Raw genomic sequence first — 21,592 nt, forward strand, 5'->3', positions numbered from 1 at the left:
AATAACCCTTCCACCTCCCCGTAGCCTAATTCTACGCTGTCAGTGGGAAAAGTCAAATAACTTTCACTATGCTTTGCACTATTTTTAGTGTGTTGTGGCCTTGCTTTTTGTTTCTTCAATTACAGAAGAGTGAAGTCCTATGCTAAATTGTCTGGGGTCTTTTTTGTGCGTCACTGTTGATCTAAGTTATATTGTCCATAACTTGCTTTATCAGATGGTAACCATAGGGCAAACTAATAGTATCATTAAATCAAAATCAAAGTAATAACAGGTTTCCACATGTGCCCTTTGATTAGCCATTATTTTATGCATTTATAGTGAAACTACAGGCTGCATACAGCATGTTCACTACTAATAGAAGCAAAAACCGGTTCTTAATTCAACCAAACGTTAGAGATCCTTATTATGTCTGTGTTCAGAGCATAGCTTAGAGTAAAGAAAAATAAGCGAAATGACATGGCCCGTGCTGGCCGAGTCAATGCTCTATTATTTTCTTTAATTTAAGCCATGTTGCACAGCTGACCATGCTCCTGTGCAACGTGTCTAAAAAACATTGACAGCCAATAGATCTTGCGTCTGCAAAACCTATTGGATTGGCCATTGCTTGTTTTTCATGTAAAGAAAAAAACAAGTACACTGAAAATTGAATAATTACCCTAAATTTTACTTGAGTACACTGGTAATAAGTAAGGCTTCTACTGGGGAAATCATAACACTTGTGAATTTCTCTGGCATATGGCTTCTGTGGTAAGATCAGGAGTTGGAAATCTGCTAAGATTTCTAAATTCTTTGTGAAGTGAGCTCCAGGGGCTTCTTCATAATCACATAGAATTTTGAACGTGGCAAAGTGAGTTACATCTGAATATTTTCGAAAGGAAAACTGAAGATCCTACCCTACAACCTCAGTGCTGATCAGATGCATTTGTTAAAATGTTTAAAACATCTAGTCGAGGGGGTTAGCTAAACATATATTTGAAAGTGCCTGTAAACACTGCTCTACAAACTACGTTTGGCTAACCCTGTAAAAGAAATGCTAATGTCTTTGCTTGTTAGCGTAATAAAATACTTTTTGATTTCAAAACTTGTATTGGTTGTTTCCAGTAACATAAACATACAATAAAAACATAAGTGTCACAGATGGACACATTCGGAGTGGAGGGTGATTACAAAAGTATAAATAAAAAGATATCTACGTGGGCGATGATAGGCAAAAGGGACCGGATTGAAATAAGTAATCAGATGAACAAACTTGAAAAGAAAAAGTAAAATAACACATAACCTCAATCATATACATCGCTTATGAAGTATCAACACAAGGGCAGTGAACCACAGGCAGTACCGTCGTCGAAATTGCCGGACTTGCTGGATTGGTATAAAGGGAGCGATTATGAGCGTGTCGGGTCGGATCTAGTCGAGATAGTGTGAGATCGTATGCCGGACATGCTGGATTGGTATAAAGGGAACGATTATCAGCGTGTCGGGTCAGATCTAGTCGAGATAGTGTGAGATCGTACGTAATAAAATACTTTTGAAATTAAAAAAGTTATAAATCTATATTGACCTCTATGTTGTGCTTCAGGAAATGCTTGTTCATTTGACAACGTTTGTTTTCTGTATCTAAATGCCCATTCCCTGCAGACAACAAACATCTCATCATGAGACTCACTGTAGCATAGATCATGGTTTCTGTCCACCTCCAAGCAGCAGATTGTCTACATGAGCGAGACAATTTTACATTGAACATATTCTAAAGTTTGTAAGCAAAATGCTGTAATCAGACAGGATTAAGAAGGAGCTGAACTCTCATCAGACTGAGAAGATTTCTTCAGCTGCTGTGCTTATGGGCAAATATGATTGCATTGCATGTGCATGCACATATTGGGGCTGATGCTGAACCTTGTTTCTGACTAATTGTGTAAAATTTTAAGGAACAATGTGACAACTGAGTACTGTTGGGCCCTATTGCAGTCACAAGGAGGACTAGAATTACTGCAAGCGTGTTTCTTACTGTACTGAAATATAGCAGCAACATACACACTTTTTGAGCATATTCTTTAGGGTTGTATGTGATTTCATAGTAAAACGATTTAATGGAATACCATGTGTAAGAATCTATTTCACCTAAACTGTTTAATGGAAATTTGCAGTTTGAATAGCAATAACCATTTCATAGAAACCAATTCATAGAAGGTCTCTTTGTTCGAAATTGGCTTTTGCATGTTTATTTGTAAGGGTAAATGCAATTGCTGCAGGTCTTACTTTCAGAAACAGTTTTGTCAAAGTTATTTATTTCAGTGCTCTACTTCAGGGGGTATTATTTCAGTTATATTTTTTATATTGTTAAATAATTATTTTAGATGCTTTTAATTTGCTGACCCCTCACATCCATCTCTGACCCCTCAAAACCCTGAAACACCCTCAATCCCTGCCCCAATACTACTCATCCCACCTAAACTACACCCTTCCCTGAACCCTAAAAGCCCTTTCTACCACTAAACTCCACCCATTCCAGAAACCTAAAAGTCCTTTTTACCCCCACACTCCACCTATCCCTGACAGTAAAACCCCTCTCTACTGCTAAATATCACGTATTCCTGGACCCTAAACACCTCTTTCTACACCTAAACTCCACCCATCCCTGAATCCTAAAAAACCCACACCGCCCTTAAAGACCACTTACCCATAACCCTCAAAAAACCCTCACCACAACTAAACTCTATCCTTCTCTAAACCAAATAAATAACACCCCTACACTCCACTCATCTCTAAACCCTATAAACACCTAACAACCCTCAAATCTACTCATCCGTGAACCCTAAAAACCTCTCACCACTTCGAAACTCCACCCATCCCTGAATCCTACAAACCCCTTTCTTTGCCTGAACTACCTCTATTCCTGTCCCTTAAAGAACCCTCATCATCCCCAAACATTACCCATCCCTGAACTGAAAAAATACTCATTAGTCTTAAACTCTACCCATGTTTATTTCAATTTTGGATTTTTCCTCACAATTATTTTTCATTTAAAATGTTTTCTTTCATTTTTGATTTATTTATGTTTCTTTAAAAGTGTCTTCCTTAAAATTGTTTTTCCATGACTTGGTTTCCTCCAATTAGCTATGTGGACTGTAACTCACATTTGCTTGCTTTCTTTTTGCTGGGTTTCTTTTTTTTTCGGCTCTTCAGCGTGTCTTTGTTCCTCCCATGGAGCATATTCTATTAACTTTATTCTTTCACAAGTGCTGGCTTTACATTTGTTCTCAACTTGTCATATTTGCACTGCATTGAAAGACAGAGGTCAAATGTTAGTCTTATTTTTCTTTAATTTACTTCAAAGTGAGAGGATGTATCTAATCATCTGGGGGTGTGAAAGGAAAGGGTGTTTTTCTAGAACACAACAAAATGTAAATGTCTGTAAGTGAGCTGTGGAAGTACTTCAGAATATATCATAATTAGGAAAGCACATATGAAGCACTTTTATTGCAATTCTTGCTGGAAACAAATATTTTAATACATTTAAAACAAATCAACGCACTAGGTGATCCCATTTCCATACTTTTTTGTTTGTGCAGTGTATAGTTATATCATAAATCTGTACATCTGTGCAAATGTGATGGCAATTACAATAAAAAATGTGTAATGACCGTGTACTACAACACCATGCATATTCCACTGTACGCCACTGTACTCTGCTTTACACTACTCCGTGCCACTCCACCCTTCGCCACTCCACTCCACTATGTTTCACTCTGACACTCCATGCCTCTCTGCGATGCTCCACTCTATCCTTCTCTGTTCCACTCTACTAAACTGAACTCCATGCAATCCATTCTGACGCTTTACTCCACTCTACGCCCCTCCACTCTGCCACGCTGCTGTATGACCCTACATGCCACTTTACACCCCTCTCCTTTACAAGACTTCTCTTCGCCTCTCCAATCTACAACACTTTACTACACTCTGCATCCCTCCATGCCACTCTACTCAACAACACTCTAGTCCACGAAACTGTACTCCACTCTACGACATTCCACTCTACGACATTCCACTCTACAACACTCTATGACACCTTATTTTACTCCACTCTATACCTTTTTGTGCCACTCCACACTACACAACTCCATGACACTCTGCAATCCTCCACTCTACGTCCCTCCACTCTGCCACGCTGCTGTATGACCCTACATGCCACTTTACACCCCTCTCCTTTACAAGACTTCTCTTCGCCTCTCCAATCTACAACACTTTACTACACTCTGCATCCCTCCATGCCACTCTACTCAACAACACTCTAGTCCACGAAACTGTACTCCACTCTACGACATTCCACTCTACAACACTCTATGACACCTTATTTTACTCCACTCTATGCCTTTTTATGCCACTCCACACAACTCCATGACACTCTGCAATCCTCCACTCTACGTCCCTCCACTCTGCCACGCTGCTGTATGACCCTACATGCCAATTAACACACCTCTCCTTTACAAGACTTCTCTTCGCCTCTCCAATCTACAACACTTTACTACACTCTGCATCCCTCCATGCCACTCTACTCAACAACACTCTAGTCCACGAAACTGTACTCCACTCTACGACATTCCACTCTACAACACTCTATGACACCTTATTTTACTCCACTATATGCCTTTTTATGCCACTCCACACTCCACAACTCCATGACACTCTGCAATCCTCCACTCTACGACCCTACGCTCCACTCTGACACTCTACTCTATGACACTCCACTTTATGAAACTCCACTCTGACACTACACTCTATGCCACTGCACTCTCCACCCCTCCACTCTGACGCAAAACTCCACTCTATGCCACTCCTCGACACTATATTTGACTCCTTCTACGTCACTCCAAGCCACTGTATGCCACACCACCCTACTATACTCTACACCCCTTAACTCTGCGCCCCTCCACTCTACGCCCCGCCACACTGCGCCTCGCCACACTACGCCTCGCCACTCTACACCTCTCGACTCTACACCTCTCGACTCTACACCTCTCGGCTCTACGCCTCTCCACTCTATGCCTCTCCACTCTACTCTGATACTCCACTGATTGACACTCCACACTCTTCAATCTACGACACTCCATGCCACTCTCCTCTTTCTCACAATCTGCCATGCTGAACACCAGCCACACTGGTGTACAACATATCTAAAACACATTGGAATATATACTTTACATTTTACATGTAATTCTGACATAGTTATGCACAGACAAGGTGTGGCATACATTAGACTATCAGTGATGGAACTAAGCATGAGGGTAACGTTGCTTGAGTGCCTCTGTATGTTATTGTCTGATTCGTGCCTGCAGTGGGAATGCTAAGATTGACTGTATCCATGGATATACTGCTGCAATGTCTACAGAATAACGGAAACTTCATATTTCACAGAAAAAAGTGGAATCAAGTTGACTATGGTTAGAGGTTCAGAGGTACTAGATGGCTGCAAGAGCAGACCACGGGTAGGAGCACTACCAAGGCAGAGCGAGTGGAATTACTTTGAGTACGCGACATGTTGTTAAAATTATTGGTGTCACTTTTTTTAAGCAGTATACATTTTATACTCCTGTGCATTGCGACATACAATATTTAAAGGTATTTCTGACTTCTGACATCATTAGCAATGATGTGACATTTTTGGACCTTTTCTTGCCAAGATGCTGAGGTAAGTTAATGGTCCATATTAATAGTCAGAGGTTTCAGAAAAGATCGCACTTTACGATGCATTATGCTTCAAGAGAGGTAGCATCTACTACCAGGATTGTTCGGCATTCTCTGAAGGTGGTAAAAATGGTGACTGAGGAGAAAAGTGAGAAAAACATTGAGAGATGTGTCGTGTGACACCAAGATAGAGGAAACAGGAGGATATGCCTAATAAGAAATCAGATACCCTAGACTGTTACAGATGCATAAGTAATGTCTATGGAACAGATGTTGTGCAGAACAGAAAGGGAATGCAGTCAAGGTGGACATATGGATCTTAACTCTAGGGTATTCTTGGACTGCATTCAAAAGAATGGAAAATGGAAAAAGATTGGTAAGCCTGATGTGGCTTTATTTTTCAGTTTCCTATTGCATTAGCTAGTCCCGAAGGTATCAATCAGAGTGCATTACATGTTGTGTGCACAGGTTTAACAGTCAGAGAGGTAAAAAAAACAAAAACAATCCGGCATTAAGGTAGGAGAATAGTCAAAAAGTACATAACAATCAGTACTGAGGTAATGGCAATAGTGTCAGATTAGAGATTGAAGGGCCTTTTCTTACATCGTGGCCAAGACCTTCAACGAGCTCCCGATCGACCTCAGACGAGCCCCCTCGCTGAACACTTTCAGAAAGGTCCTCAAGACCTGGCTTTTCGATTAAACGGAACTGCTGACCCTCAAGGTGTGTTTAAATTAAATTCACAGATGAATTGATTGATTGATGGGGGCAGCCACCAGCATTTAAGTTAGTTGCAGGTGTGAAAGTGAGTGATATGATGGGGGCACTTGTCGAAATGATGGGAAGAATCGAAGAGAAATCAAGGATGTTCAAGAATCCATGAATGTGTCATCTACTTTATTTTCTTTGTACAAATGTGTGATGTTCGAATTGGGGTAAGTGAACAATGGATTGTGTGTAGTTGTCTCGTGTAGTATTCAGTCTCTTCCATGGAGCGTGCCATGTGCTGGGACTGTGTTATATAGAATATCGTGGCCTTTATAGTCTGGTATAGATTTGTGGATGACTAAACGTACCATCTCATGTAGTTTTCCTCTGTGTCTTCAGTTTGAATATGAATATATATATATATATATTTTTTTTTTAATTTTTTTATATTAGCTCTTGCACATCGGGAGGCTTTGTTGTACCTTAGATGCCCCTATAACATAAATAAAGGCACTTAAGTAACTCCAGTGGCAGGTTGAAACATTCCCATGCCCTCTGCACATAGATGTCAGAATCTAAGGAATCATCAGATCCAGTCATAATATGGGTCTGTGTATGTCTGGCCGGCTGTCCTGGCACCGATCACAGGACGATAGCCACTTTGTTCTCTTCATGCCTGAATCTAGTATTGTGTGAGATACGGTACGTATCTCACACCTTGAATTAGGGGAGGAATGAGCCGTCAGATAGCATTCATGGACACATGTTTCATCTTGTTAAAGTTCTTAACATAAAGCAGCATACAATCGGGGTGAATCTGACACAGACACATCAGTGTGTGCAGGAGTATTCATTGTAGAATGACATATTGGCGTTACTGTCCTCGGGCGTCTGAAAAAGGAGCTGCTTGAAGATGAACTAAAGGATTGTTACAATTTTCCTTGAAAGTATTAGGTCTTTTCTAAAAGTTTTTGACAGAGTGGAGTGAGTGAATAAAAACACTAATGTAATGTACACTTTGCCACAGTAGTCTATGTCTGGGCTTGGAGAAAAAGTAAATAGGAATAGCCAATGGTAGGGATCAAACTTGATAACGTTTCAAACCTTAAAAGTCGATAGTTTGGCACAGTAAAGAGTCAGAGAGTTGGACCCTTTTGTGGCTGCTACCTCAAAATGCCTTCCTCTCTTAGTAGTTACTGCTAACTTTGAATAGATTGACTGATCCTAACTATCTGTTGAAGTAACCATACCATTGTCATTACATCATAAGGACCCAAGGAGTGTGGATCCATGAAGACCAAACATACATCCTTAGATGTGATGCAGCTTTTAATAAGATGTCATTGTAGGGCATCTGGGGTGAGTGAAATATGGTCACATCACCTTCATCCAGTGATCAAGGGATTTCACCTAGACATTTGCGATCAACTTAAAGGGGCATCAGTTCAGTGCTACATGTATAGGGAGAGTAGTCTACAAATACAAAGTAGCTGATCTTAAAAGGGAAACTATTGCAAGAAGAAAGACGTCTGATTCTGCATGTTGGAAGTCTGTCAATTATTCCCCATGATGTGGGCTATAGTAGACATCTCTGCCTTCAACGTGTCCTCTTCTTTGACTATTGATTGGAAAAGCCTGAACATGGTTGGGCAATATAGGCTTAGATGTGATTTGGGATTTAAAGCATCTGTGAACAAATTTTGAAGCTTTGTCAATTTTTGGGCTAATGTGAGGCAGAAAGGCCAAATAAAACTATAAATAGGTATCATTTGGCAATAGGACCAGGTTAGAATTTTTCCTTTTGTGGGTGTGTGTATGTTGGGTGGGAGTGGTGTGTGAAGGGCCTCAATGTAGCACAGCAACAAAGGGGACCATTTGTGTTTATATTTCACGTATTGTGATTGGATAGGAAATTAGACCTGCCCAGCTCATCTGCCCTAAAATATAGTTGAAAGGAGCATCTCATCACACAATTACAATGGAAAGTCTTGTGACGCATGTCTTACTCACTCCAGTGTACATAAGTCAGTTGTGCAATAGAAACCTGCTTGCCATGCCAGTGCAAAGCCAGTGAGTCCCATATGTGTGTTTTAGCTCAGTCACCACGTTCAGTCACAACCCTTTCAATTTCACCTGCTGTATGTATAGTGAAAAAAGCACTTCCAGTTTGTACCACCCAACAATGAGAGTACCGCCCAAAGCCAATCTCCACAATTAAATCTCAAGTATAATACTTTACTTACATTTCTTAGATTTAGGCTTAGGTTTCTGCATGCTCAATAGTTGCCATATTACTGATTAGTTTCACTAGGAGGTGTACAGCCTTCTTTCTTCAAGAAATATCGCCACACAGAGTTTCATCTCTGCAGGTCATGGATATCTTACCACTACTTACAACGTTTGGAGTCATGCCAAGCCTATGAGATATCCACCAAGACAAATGTACTTTTAAGGGCCTTAGATGAGAATCCTGTAGATAGTCTGCGATAGGCCTGAACATCCGAAGTAATTGTGCCCCAGGCCACACCGTTTATTTTGCTGATGTCATAAGCAATTTTTTAAAACAATGTACTTTCCCAATAAGGTTCATTTTAATGACATTTTAAATATTTCGAATTTCATTACTGGTGAGGGGATTGTTGATTCGTGATTTGCAGGTGGTGTAGGCCCCTCATAAGAAAACCCAATCCCAGAAGTTATGGCAACTGTTTCTGCACCTTAGGGGCCAGTTTCAACTGCTCGACTTCAAAAGGGTTGAATATTCTCTGGCTAAGGTAGAGCAGACATTTTATGAGGGCCATAAGGGGATCGGATGTCTTTTGGCGTCTAAGCTTAAGGCTGCACCAACCCAGGGCAGCATTGTCTTTATCAGAGACTACAGAGGGGGTGCAGATGTTTAAGGAGATTACATTTTTAAAAGGTTCTGCAGATTCTACCAACACTGGAAGGGGCACACTACCTACATGAAACATTAGGGGCCAGATAAACCTACATCTGTGCAAAGGACCAAACTATAAATAAAGGAGAAATTTACAACATTGATCAAAACCCTCAGGATCTCCAAGATAATTGGTCCTGATGGATACATTCCCCGTTACGCATTGGTCAAGATCCATAGCTATCATGAGTAGGTTGTTCAACTCTTTTACAAAAGCATCTGGGGAGTCTGCACCCATGGTAAGGCTTGAATTTCGGTAATCTTTAAGCCAGATAAGTAGAGAGGGGTGTGGCGCATATTGATACATAACCTTATGCAAAAATATTCATACAGCTATTGACAGTAGATACCCTTACCAATGAGCTGTTTTTTGAGGATCAGCAATTTAGTGACAACACACGGAAGGTCGTTTTCATGGTCCAGCTGGCTGCCAGACCTAGCAGAGAGGCGATGCTGTTGTCCCTGTCCACTGAGAAGGCCTTCAGTAGAGTCGTTTGAGAGCTCCTAAGGGAGGCAATATTATATGAGCAGGGTATGTAACACGAATTCAAATGTCTGCATAAATGCACGGTAGTCATGTGGTATAAAATGTGGTGAAGTTTAAAGACAGGGATGCCCACTGTCCCAGCTCCTCTGTGCTGTACTTTGAGCCTTGGGTTCAGAGGATTAGAAACAACTCTGAGTTCAGAGGAGTAGGCCGGGGACTTGAACCGATTATACTCACAATTTTGTGGGATGATGTCTTGGTCTCACTGATGGACCCCTTCGTTGCCCTCCTGGTGCCAATGAAAAACACTCAAACATGGCATTAAGGGCATTCAGATTTAAGGTAAACTCGACAGAATTAGAAGCCTTGAGCCTGAATGCCTGGTTACCACATTGATCTGCCTGAGAGGGATGGATCACTTTCACTGAGCAAAAAAATCAATTCGATACCCGAGTATCAATATCACATATTTTAGCAAAAAACGTGTTTGGAGCCAACTATTCTTCTCTCTTCCAGTCTATTAAGATTTCACTTCAGAGATGAGACACAACGCATTTATGGCTGCCGCGCACTGCAGCCCTAAAGATGGCAAACTATGGACGATTCTTTTTCTATTCAAGGCCCTCCACATCCCGATTCCCATGAGATTCATTGAGTGAGTACAGAGGGAGTCTTACAATTATTTAAGTCTACATGGGGGGTGGGGAGGGGGCAGACAGACCTCCCTGTCCAACAAGAGGAGGGGACTAGGAATCCCACAGCCAGTTTCTTATTGCAGAACAGCACAACTGCCACATGCTGTCAAGGGAAAGCACTGAGCGAAAGTGGTGCTTGGTTCATCATGCATTGAAGGCTGCTCTATCTGGGAGCTCCAATGGATCAAGTGCAGCATTGGTCCTGAAGGCGATCTTACAGGTCCAGGATGTGATTAAAGACAAACTGTGCCTTTCGAGCTACCTGTCCACCTCTACCCCACTCTTTGGGAATAGAGAGTTTATACCTGCAGTATAGATGGAGGCATTCAGACGCTGAGGACCAAAAGGTGCTTAAATTTGGTGACCCACTCAAGGAGGCCGCTTTTAAATCCTTTGCACAAATAAAAGTACCTTCTGCCATAGGGAAGGTAGAAATGATATCATTGTCTGCAGGTGAAATACTGGGCTATGCACAGCGCAGTTAGGCCGGTGGCATCACAGACATTGGCACATTTCTAGATTTTAGAGGTAGCAGATCACAGTAGCCGCCGGACCGTGACTATCTGTCGCATCATCCAAGAGGTTGAGGTTTTGGAGTAGTGTTGGGGGGGTGTACAGTGTCAAGGAATAGCAAATGCATGTTGGAGGGGCGTAGGTGTTTGTAAGGAAGGCAGTGTTTTGTAAAATTCTTTATAGGTGACATTATGCTTGATTAGGGTGCATGTACTAGAAGAAGACAGCCTGAAACCTGTTAGAAAGACGGTGGAGGCCAGGAGGGCATTTTGCATATTTTGTGTGATTGCCCAAAGATTTGGTGGTTCTTGTTCTGGCTAACGTGATTCGAAAGGCATGGGGTATGATACCCATGACTGGACTCAAGCCTTAGGATGGGCCCCTGAGACCAGATGGGGATTGACAAAGGGCTCTCATAACTTCGTGATGCTTCTTATAATAGCGGCTGAACACAAATATTGGTTATGTGGCGGTATGCCTGATTTATCAGTTTTGCCAATCTTGCTGGATGGATGCACTAAACATGGCATATATCGGGGGAGCAAATAAATAGCAAACAAGTTGAATGTGACTGAGAGGAGATCGCCAAGATTTTATCTCCACTAAATAAGCATTTCCTGGTGTCAAACCTTTACTTATTCCTAAGGACTCTCCAGGTAGTATAGTGTGATGGAACCAGGGCCGGACTGGGAACCAAAACTGGCCCTGGCAGAGTCCCCCTTCCCCCCCATCCCCCACCCCGCCACCGAGCACTTTGCCAGGGCCGGTTCTCGGCTGTTTTTGTTACATGGCCGATTTTGCAGCAGAAACGGGCCTGTAACAAAAACGGCCCCCAGGGGCCAAAAACCAGCCCACACCCTTGCGGCCCATCGAGGGATTGCCCGGTGCCCGCAACGGCCAGTCCGGCCCTGGATGGATCTACTTGAGATGTCTTGGTTGGGTGGACTTGCTACAGTTCTTGGCATGTATGGAAGGCTGATTACAGGCTGAATTGAGAATTGGAGGCACAATCTCCTGCGACAGAGTGCAGCTCTGGAGGAAGTGGTTGACTTTTGTTGGTTGTCACACTTTTTATTATCTCAAATGCCGATACAGATTGTTTTAAGTCTTACATTTGATTTCCAATTAAACTTATTGGGAGGTAGAACTTCTTTTCCTTGACTCTGTACATCATTGAATTGTGCTTTTTCTGGCCAGCTGAATATCGGCGCAGCTAAGGCCATATTCCATTAACAAATAACGTTTCTAATATCTCGAGGCAATCTCTAGCATAATCCCTTTGAAACTGAATCTTAACACTGCTCTTCAGAAATCCTAGCAAGTCTTCATCCTTTTAAAGGTGAAGCAACCGTACCTCCCTCTTCAGTTCTGAATGGCCTAGTGATAAATACCCGATCGCGAAGGTAAGTTGCTGAAATAAAGGAGGCTTAGGGCTCTGCCATCACAACCTTCACTATGCTCTGCCCTCATTGTTCACAAAGAGAAGCTAAAGAAACCAGGACACAGACTAGCCCTTTTCCACAAACATGGTGGGTCTGCAAGTCACGGCTAGCTGGCTGACTAATTATTCCAACCCATGATCACTAAAAAGAAAACCTAAGCATTACAAAACATCAACACCCTCCCAGTTACTGTGGTTTGGAGGAAATGTGTATTTAATATCGAAGCTTGCTTGTCCAATGTATGTTTCATTGTTACTGTCTACAGTCATTATGGTGTATAGCTTGCAGCTTTTACTTTGTGTTTCATCTAATGAGCTCAGTTTACCAGGAAAGCGCGCGTCCTCAGAGTGTACTGCCTCATGACCAGGTACGCAGGGTATTGTGAGTACAGAAATCTGGCGCTCCTACATTGTGGTATTCAACATTTCTTAATGCCCAGTTTAAGATTGTATGATCCATTATTGTGAAAATATCCGAGCTTAAAACTTCATTTATAAGGATGAGACCAAAGTTGGGTGATGAACTAATGCTGTTCCATATGTACCAGAAACCTGTCAAAATGAGAAGAAGCAGGTGCAAAGTGTGCTGCACTAATCTTGAGCAATGCTAGACTCCTCCATGACCTCATCCTCCTCTTTCCTTTCTTAGCAGGGAGGCAAGAAGTTCTACCAAGGGCCATGTGCGGGGCGAGATTGCAGCAAGGGTTGCAAATGCTTCCCAGAAAAAGGCGGTCGGGTAAGGTTCCTCTCCCATGTTGGTTGAAGTAAAACAGTTACAGTTTCTGTCTAATACTCTGCTTTTCAAGTAAATATGTTTGTAAAGAGCTGTCCAGTTTCAACATGACACTTGGATCGTTAGCGGGAACGTCTGCAGCTGCTCCACGATTGTAGCCATGTTTGTTGTAAATAGTCTAGAAGGTCAATGTAGATAGCCAAAGATGACAGTACCAGGATATTCTCTTTGGCATTTTTGTACCAAAGATCAGACCACGTAGTGCATGGACATGTTTCCCCCAGACATAGAGGGCATGGAGGTAAATCTTGCTGAATCTACCTGAATTGGAATCACCATGCCTTTGGTGTGCTTGAACGCAAGATGGGTTCCTGGAAGGTAGAGTTCTGACATAAAACCCCATCATTCAGACCTTTGAGACTTCCTGCTTTAGGGCAATAGCCATGAACCCCACAACATGACTTTTAAGATTGGCATATTATGGGGTCGACAACAAGTAGCGTTTCCTGATTAGGGGACGTCCCCCTGATCACAGCGATAAAACCCACAACTTGGGTGTTGAAATTAATGAAACCATGTACACAATCTTTGTTCCTTAATCAAGCAAATAGATGTATGCTGCATTTATTCATTGTTTGATATTATTATCTTCATATCAGAACATTCGAGGTAAACTTTGACAGCATCAATCAAGTCCTTTTAAACAAGTATCTCCAGATGCATTTCGGGCTATTGCAGCCCTTCGTCAGTCGCACTCAGACTCACTGTTTCTTACCGTTACAGAGTTTTTTGCCGACTGTATTGCACAAAACCTATATTCGGACAGTCTTCAGAGAAGAGAAAATTGTCTCACTACTGAAACACTGTTAGCTTTTTTCTAAACGTGGATGAGTTGGGGTAAAAAGGATAACCTAGGTTTATTGGTGGTGAATAAAGCCCAAGCAACATTTGACCAGCCAGTGACTCTTGCCACTCCCTACACCTATAGGATCACTGTCCATTATCCCCTTGAATAAGGGAGGGAGCCCTTGAATGACTAGGAATCACACACCTTAAACATGTGTGATATCCCTTGAGATAATTACCTGTTGATTTTACTCACCAATGGGACACATTCCTAATCTGCTTTATCTAACTCTGAACTTTGTGATGGAGACATGTCAGGGCTTTATGAAACCAATAAGTAAATATCTAAAACGCATTAAAGTGCTATGGATTGAGCATTGATCCAAATGTATGAGAGACTAAGACTAAAAACTGTAATATCTAGCATTCGACTGGTTAATAGTTTTAATTTTTTTTACAATTTATTTCTAGTAAAGCAAACCATAGGATAACGTATCTAAATGATATCTTTATGCATGCACCTTTGTAAGCTCTTTTCTAGTTTCAAACAGAGTTTAGCACCAGGCAGAAAATGGTAATGACAGTGTAAGATGAATGTGAAAAATGGAGATTCAACAATTCCAAATATCATTCTGTTGGAAGTATTGAAAAAAGGGAAGTTGTTTAATTAATTAATGCTTTCACCCATGTCCGTGCAATGAAATGCATATTTGGTATGTGAAACAAATAGGATACAGCACACCAGTTCTAGTTTCAGCTTGTTGGTACTTTTATTTGCATATGGAATTTATATTCTCTCGTTTGGGCAATAGAGGAAAGATTGTTGAGCTGCACACTTAAGTTTCAGCCCATTAAGTTACGCGGAGCTCCAATTAACATGCATACCCTTAAATCTGACTCCCTAAAGTAAAATACATTCATTAATCAAACTAATTAATGAAGGAAATCAGTAAGCATAGATCGTAGTTTTATATAAAAATTCTAATGTATTTTATATTTCATAGAATGCTAAAACCAAATACAAGTGCTAGTGTACAAGTGGTTGCCCTGCTGCTGTCACTGAGCAAAACACAAACGTAACGTGTCTGAAAGAAAAAATATGTTATCAACTTCTTCCTACAAACAAAACTGTTTGGCTCTTCTCGAGATGAGCATTTAGAGGTCGGCCACCCCAGGTGGTTTTCCAATATTTAATGACCATCACTAGCCTTTTTGAGGTTGAAATCAATTTACAGGTTGGAGCATTGCTCTTTAACTTCTGATGGTGACCATAAAACTGGTAAATAAATGTTGTTTCCTAAGTACAGGAAATATGGTTCATTCGGGGAGGGGGGAGGGGGGGCGTCTTGATAAACGTTTCTAGCTGCTGAATGTGACATCTTCATAAGGCCTAGAAACCGAGCATTGTAATAATCGAGGCTAGTACTTACAATAGCTCTCGTGGTGTGTTCATCTGATGTCTTATGGACAGAGATATGTTTAAAGTAAAAGTACCTCTTGAGGTCAAAACCGTGGCAGAGACCAACTCTTATACATTCCAAATTTTGATTAACATCAATGCTAAAACTGACATTCCTGCTTATATTCATGGTCAAAAAGTTAAAACATTCAATAAGCTATTTATTCCCTCCCAACATAACTCTATGGCATCATTGAATCCAATATACAAGCTGCTAACAGTTTAGGTGCCGAATTGGAATGAATTCCATATCTTGAGTGTTTTTTAGACTTGGCAAAGGTCAAAAGGAGTTGTCTTTACAGTTGACACCCAACTTCCACACAAGTACTTACAAACGTTTGATGTGTTTTTAAAATATTGTTTCTCGTCACTGAAATCCTCAGTCAGTACCATATATAGTTTCACCAGGTCATCCTTTCCACGTATATTAATAAAGCTGCTGCGACTTTGTGCCACAATGGAAATTACAGGGGCTCAATAAAAGGTGACAACCTGTCAAATCTGGAACATTTTTCTGCAAAATTCACCAATGGAGCAGTTGCTACAGATTGGTCTTGATCGTCTTTTGAGATGATGGTTATTCGTTTCTCAACAGTGACAGTGGAGATGGTACATTTTACCTTGTTTTGGAGCTTCTCGCTATGGCTATGCTATTTATGGATATCTTCTAATATAGAAAGTTGAGCTTCGAAATTCTCTGCATAGTTCCAGAAATGTGTCTGGTGGGTTATCTCTACCATCTATCCTCTTATGAATGAACAGTGTCTCCTTGGGAAAAAACGTAGTTTGGCTGTAGACACATACTCCAGTCACTAAAACAAATGTTAAGCAATTGATGCAGGATTGTGCACAGAAAAGTAAATAAAGTAACTAGATATGACTGGTTATTACTTTCCATTTTAGGACGTTACTATTAAGTACCTTGCTGTTTTTGAAGGGCAGACATATCCTCCATTTTACTATTTATCTCAATTATAGATGGGTTGTAGAGACATAGCTTCTTCAAAACATGGGCCCATACACACTAATAGTGTAAATGTAATAATAAGATTTGCAGCAAAATTACACCAGTAATCTGTACTGAATTGCTTTATTGATCCAATCGGCAGTGATACAGTTATACAGCTATTAATAACACTTTCAACGTAATTAACATTTTCGAAGGATCCGGGTGAAGGCAAGGAAACTGTCCTGCAAGGTTCTCTAAATTTATTTTTAACACAGTTTATGTAATAAAAAAAACAAGATCCAGTGTGCACAGTTGAAATACTGGAACGTTAAAATTCTGCTAATTAGAAATGACGTTTTGCCAAAATGTTTTTTCCGCTAATTTCATCTCATGATTTCCCAGCTGAGTTGATTTCACGCAGCTCTATTGACATTTTGGCATTTGGTTCTGTCATGATGCCAGCTGCAGTTATATAAAACATCCTGTAAAACATCACCGCTCTGCTAGGTCAGCCAAGAGGGTGTCCACATCTCTCTGTATCAGCAGAAGTTCATCAGTGGAAATACGTTAAAATATTTTATCTAGGGAACATGGCTAAAATATTAGTTGGCCGGAGGGGTATGTCATGGGGTGGGTTTTGGAGAGAGTGTGAAAAGTAGTCTATTCTGAAGAAAATGCTTTTTATTAATCTTGAAGTCATATTTTTCTGGGTTTTCTGGCGGAGCAATGTTGTATTATCATGCTACCTGCTCATTCCCAATATTGGCTTCCAAATCAGAGAAAGACAGGAAATCTCCCACTTTTCACACTTTGTACACAACTGAGCACTAGTCGGAAACAGGCATTGGCATAGCCAAAAGGTCTCGCCTTTGGGACCTTATACGTGTTTAGCCATGCAGCACCTTATCCTGGGAACTGTGCTTCCAGGGATTGAAGAGCTATACATTTACTACACACTGGCCCATGCAGTCTGATTCAGGAATACATGCTTCCCTCAGGAAACATTTATGGACACATTCCAAGTCACAAATTGCTAAGCTGTAAAGAAGAGTGCCACGCAAGCCAACAAATGGGTAAGCCACATGCGGGCTCCAAGCCCTTTTTGGATACAATAGTGTCTCGCAAGCAGGAAAAATATGGGCTAACATGCCAATATTAAACCAAATGTGATGAATAGGCTCTGCTAATGAACCTCAATGTGGACTGACAGCACTTTGTGTTACTAGACTGGGAGCACCCCTCTGTTCTCCTGATTCCCTAAATGGTGTTTTGAAGTACCTTGTGGGTCCAGCTATTTCCTGCTGCACAGTCCACTTTTTAGCTTTAGCTTCTTAGCTTTAGCACAATAGCGTTCCTCTTTTGATGATAATGTGTCACTAAGCAAAGCTGGTCGTGGGCCATCAGATTAGATATCGGTGGCAGATAGTGGTGCATCATATTACTTAAAGACCAGTGAATGTTAAAGGTCAGAAGGAAGGAGCTTTGGAAGAGCCCTCAGGATATCCTAGTAAGACCGGTCACCACAGAGGTGCACTTTCAGAGAGGTCTCAATGTGGGGACAGCAGCGTGCGAGGCAAATCAGACTGGATGAGAGATGACCTCTTCACGTTCCCGTGGAGAGATAGCAGCTAAAAAAGAATGCACTTTATGAGAACATATCTTGCACAAACGTGCAACATTAGTTTACAGTGAAAGGAACATTTTTGTGGTTGTGATTTAATTCATTCGATTTGTTATGAGATTCTAATATTTGGGTATCCCTTCTAAACTTTCATGTGTGGTCAAGAAAGAAAAAAAAAGAAAAAAAGAAATCACCAAATCGTACCACTAGAATTCAATAACACTGTTTGAATGTCATTTATTCATTAGTTCAAGTCCACCGATGATTTTTGATTCATGAAAGATTAGGTGATTTGCCCAGAATCACAAGATGTTGAGCAAACGCCGTGACTTGAACCCCCAGTTCCAAAGTCGGCAGCTCTGGTTGTTATGCAACATCCTCTCAATTTGAGCTTTTTGAATTTAGTAGCTTGTGACTTTTACGTTAACTGAGTTGTTGCTTTTATGTTTTTTAATGATTGAGCCAATTGCTTTTTTTAATAGGTTGTATTGTTTTTGGATATGTGGCTTATTTTGTTACTTTTGGTAATTAGCATGTTTTTTTACTTTCGGTGACTTATGACTATTACTTTAACTAGTTTTAGCTTCCACTTTATGTTTAAATGTTTTTATTGATTTTCAAATAAGCATGGAATATACAAAATTGTATATCATTCTGTAGTTGCTAATATACGCCCTGTCAAGAGGGCTGGCATATATAGATGACCAACCCCAAAAAACAATAACCCAAAAACATAAAACCAAAAACAAACCCCTTTTCCGCCCTCCTCTTCAAGGTTTAGCTCTGTTTACATTTAATTAACAATGCCAACTATTGTAACCTACAATTTCTGACACTTTGCAATTTTCCCTAACTGGATCCACATGTACAAGGTATTTCCAGCTGTACCTAATAGCAATATAGCGTACATTGCTTACAGAGCTCAACCATTGGGTCGGAAAGAGAGTGTAATCAAAATTAACAATCAAACCATGCCCCCGCCCGTCCCTCCTCCCACCAGTACTCTTCTTACTGCTTCAAGTATGTAGTGAGCTCTCATGGAATTTACCTAATCTCTTTGTGCTATGTCTGTCTCGGGGAGTTCTCTAGAATTTGTGAGCCTAAGGAGTCGGAGGTATTTTGGGCACGTAATTTCGTGGAATTCCACGGACAACAGTTCAACAAGCATTTTCCACACCTCTGTGAATGGGTCTTCGTAGTTTGTAAGGGATGCATGGATTTGTTCCATCCCCATAATGTACTATAGTCTATGGAGCTAGTCATGGATTGTGGGTATAAACTGTGTCCCCCAGTGAGTTAGAATATTATGCATTGCAGCCCCCAGGGCCAATCCCATCTGCTTCCCTTTTCTCGAATTCAGTGGGAACAATAGGCCGTTAGGCAATCCCAGGATGATATAGGGCGGTAATCGTGGGATCTGTGTATCAAATCTTAGGTCTATTTTGTCTAATACCATTGGCCAATAAGATGCCAAAAGGGGACAATCCCATAAAATATGCAATAAGGTGCCTTCCTCCCCACATCCACGCCAACAAGTGGGGCTATATCTTTCACTTTAAGTGACTATAATTTTCACATTCTTTATGGCTTCCATTTATATTGCTAGTCAATTTTACTTTTGAATGAATGGTATTTTATTATGATTTACGTTTCGATCTTCTTTTTACTACATTGCTATTTATACTTTATGCCACTGTGGTATTCGTTGTTTTCTGGTTGCTCTCCATTCCATTTTTTATTCTTTTGGTGAGCTTCAGCTTTTACACTACATCCGTGCGGCTCTGCGGTTTTTAGATCTTGCCTGAGCCAGTGCATGAGCTGCTCTGGCGAGACTTTTAGTAAGAAGGCTTCAAAAAGCCGACCACAGCTTTTTGTGTTTGCCTAGAGCGTGCGGTTACGCGCACAGTTACGAGCACAGGCGCCATCTGGCTTTAATGTCTCGTCATGTCTCATTTAGTGCATCGCTTGCGGGCAGCCTTACAGATCGCGATCACTTTCACCATCGCGGCTGCGTCACTTTCGCGGCCGTGCGGCCAATGCTTATTGCTATTTGGTACTGCCTGACGTCTTTTGCACTGTTGCACTTTGAAGAAATGGCAGTCCACAGTCCCCTTTGAATTGGCATGTGGAACGTTAATGAAATTTCACCTTTGTCTTTTAATCACTTGGCCCTAGTCAGGCTCCGTTAGCAGCACCTGATAAGGCTTGACATTGTGGCATTTTGCACAGTGAATGTTATGCATGCCATTGTTGACCCAGAGGGCGGGCATTTGGCCCCGAAAGAAATGCTGACTTACAGCCCCACCCAATGTTAGTTGATACGGCTCACCAATATTGCATCCTGCACCTTGAAAGTAATGCTTGTTTGCAATCATTATTGTATTAGCACGTGGCACTTTAGTGACTGGTCCGACAACTTGGCCCCTTGCACTCTGTAAGAAATGCTTGATTGCAATCGTTGTCGGATCGGCATGTGATATCTTTGAGAGTGTGGACACTGCACTCTAACAACTCGGCACTTTGAAAGAAAAGCTCGTTTACAGTCATTGTTGGATCTGGACGTGTCGCCTTAGTGAGTTTGCACTTTTGTTACTCATACTGCTGGTCCATGTAGGGCTCTGTTTTGAGTCTATGGATAAGCCTTGACAGCTTGGCACTTTGCAATTATATCTGAAATGTTTGCCCCTGCTGATTTGTAAAATTCCTATGCGATGCATTGATAATTGTGCCCCTCCTTAGCGCAGTGGCAGTCTTGCGACTCATGCAGCTGGTCTTTGTTGGTACCTTGCACTTTGACTATTATGCCGGCTTCCTAAATCACATTTGAAATGTTTTCTCCCTCTGTGTTTTAAACTTCATGTGATACATTGTTTTTTTTCTCGTAGACTAAATGGACACTTCTCGTTCATGTTGTCTGCTTTTATTAGCCACCCCAAAATCCGTGATTTTATATTGATGTGTTTTATTCCATGTGTGTTTTCTGATGCTCTGATGGAATTGGAAAGATTTTAAGTAACCATACAATAAAGTACAGATTTTTTTTCTCTTCAATACTTAATAGTTAAGAGGGGTTCCTTATTGCCATGAACTGTCTGATAGAGGGGGTGTGGCAGACAGTGTGATGTGGGTCTCTATGTTATGAGAGAGTAGAATCCATGAGGTGCTGGTATTGGTGGGGGCTGGGATGGTATTTGCTAAAGCTGTCTGCAAAATCTAGGCAGGTGCAGTTGGTATCACAAGCCACGTGCATGCAGTCGAGAACTGAGACAACATAGACTGCCAGGGGCAGGAGACCAGCGTGCCTGAGATCCAAACCAGATCTGAAGCACTCACTTAGGGGCTGTAGAAAACGCCTGGCCCTAGCCCATTCCTGAGCCAGGGCCTGTGTGGAGCCACGCAGACACGACTTTACAGTGTAAAGCATCCCCGGCAAATTCTCACTCATTGCCATCATCTGTCTTCAGCTGGGTTGGGCAATTAATCTGATGCCTTACTATGATGCAGGGAACTTTCTTGT

At 41.3% G+C, this 21,592-nt stretch overlaps 1 protein-coding gene across 2 annotated transcripts in view; it reads left to right on the top strand.

The window, feature by feature from the left end:
* The window catches only part of COL4A6 (collagen type IV alpha 6 chain), a 759,488-nt gene that overhangs the window by 207,239 nt on the left and 530,657 nt on the right, over positions 1 to 21,592 (top strand). Inside the window, exon 4 of one of the 2 annotated variants that reach the window (XM_086918466.1) lies at positions 13,117 to 13,203. In XM_086918466.1, coding sequence (XP_086774592.1) covers positions 13,117 to 13,203 — 87 coding nt within the window. The remainder of the gene's footprint in view (positions 1 to 13,116; positions 13,204 to 21,592) is intronic. The other variant, XM_086918467.1, reaches the window with a different exon arrangement.

The sequence above is a fragment of the Lissotriton vulgaris genome, chromosome 4_1, assembly GCF_964263255.1.
Source record: "Lissotriton vulgaris chromosome 4_1, aLisVul1.2, whole genome shotgun sequence".
Classification (NCBI taxonomy): Eukaryota; Metazoa; Chordata; class Amphibia; order Caudata; family Salamandridae; genus Lissotriton; species Lissotriton vulgaris.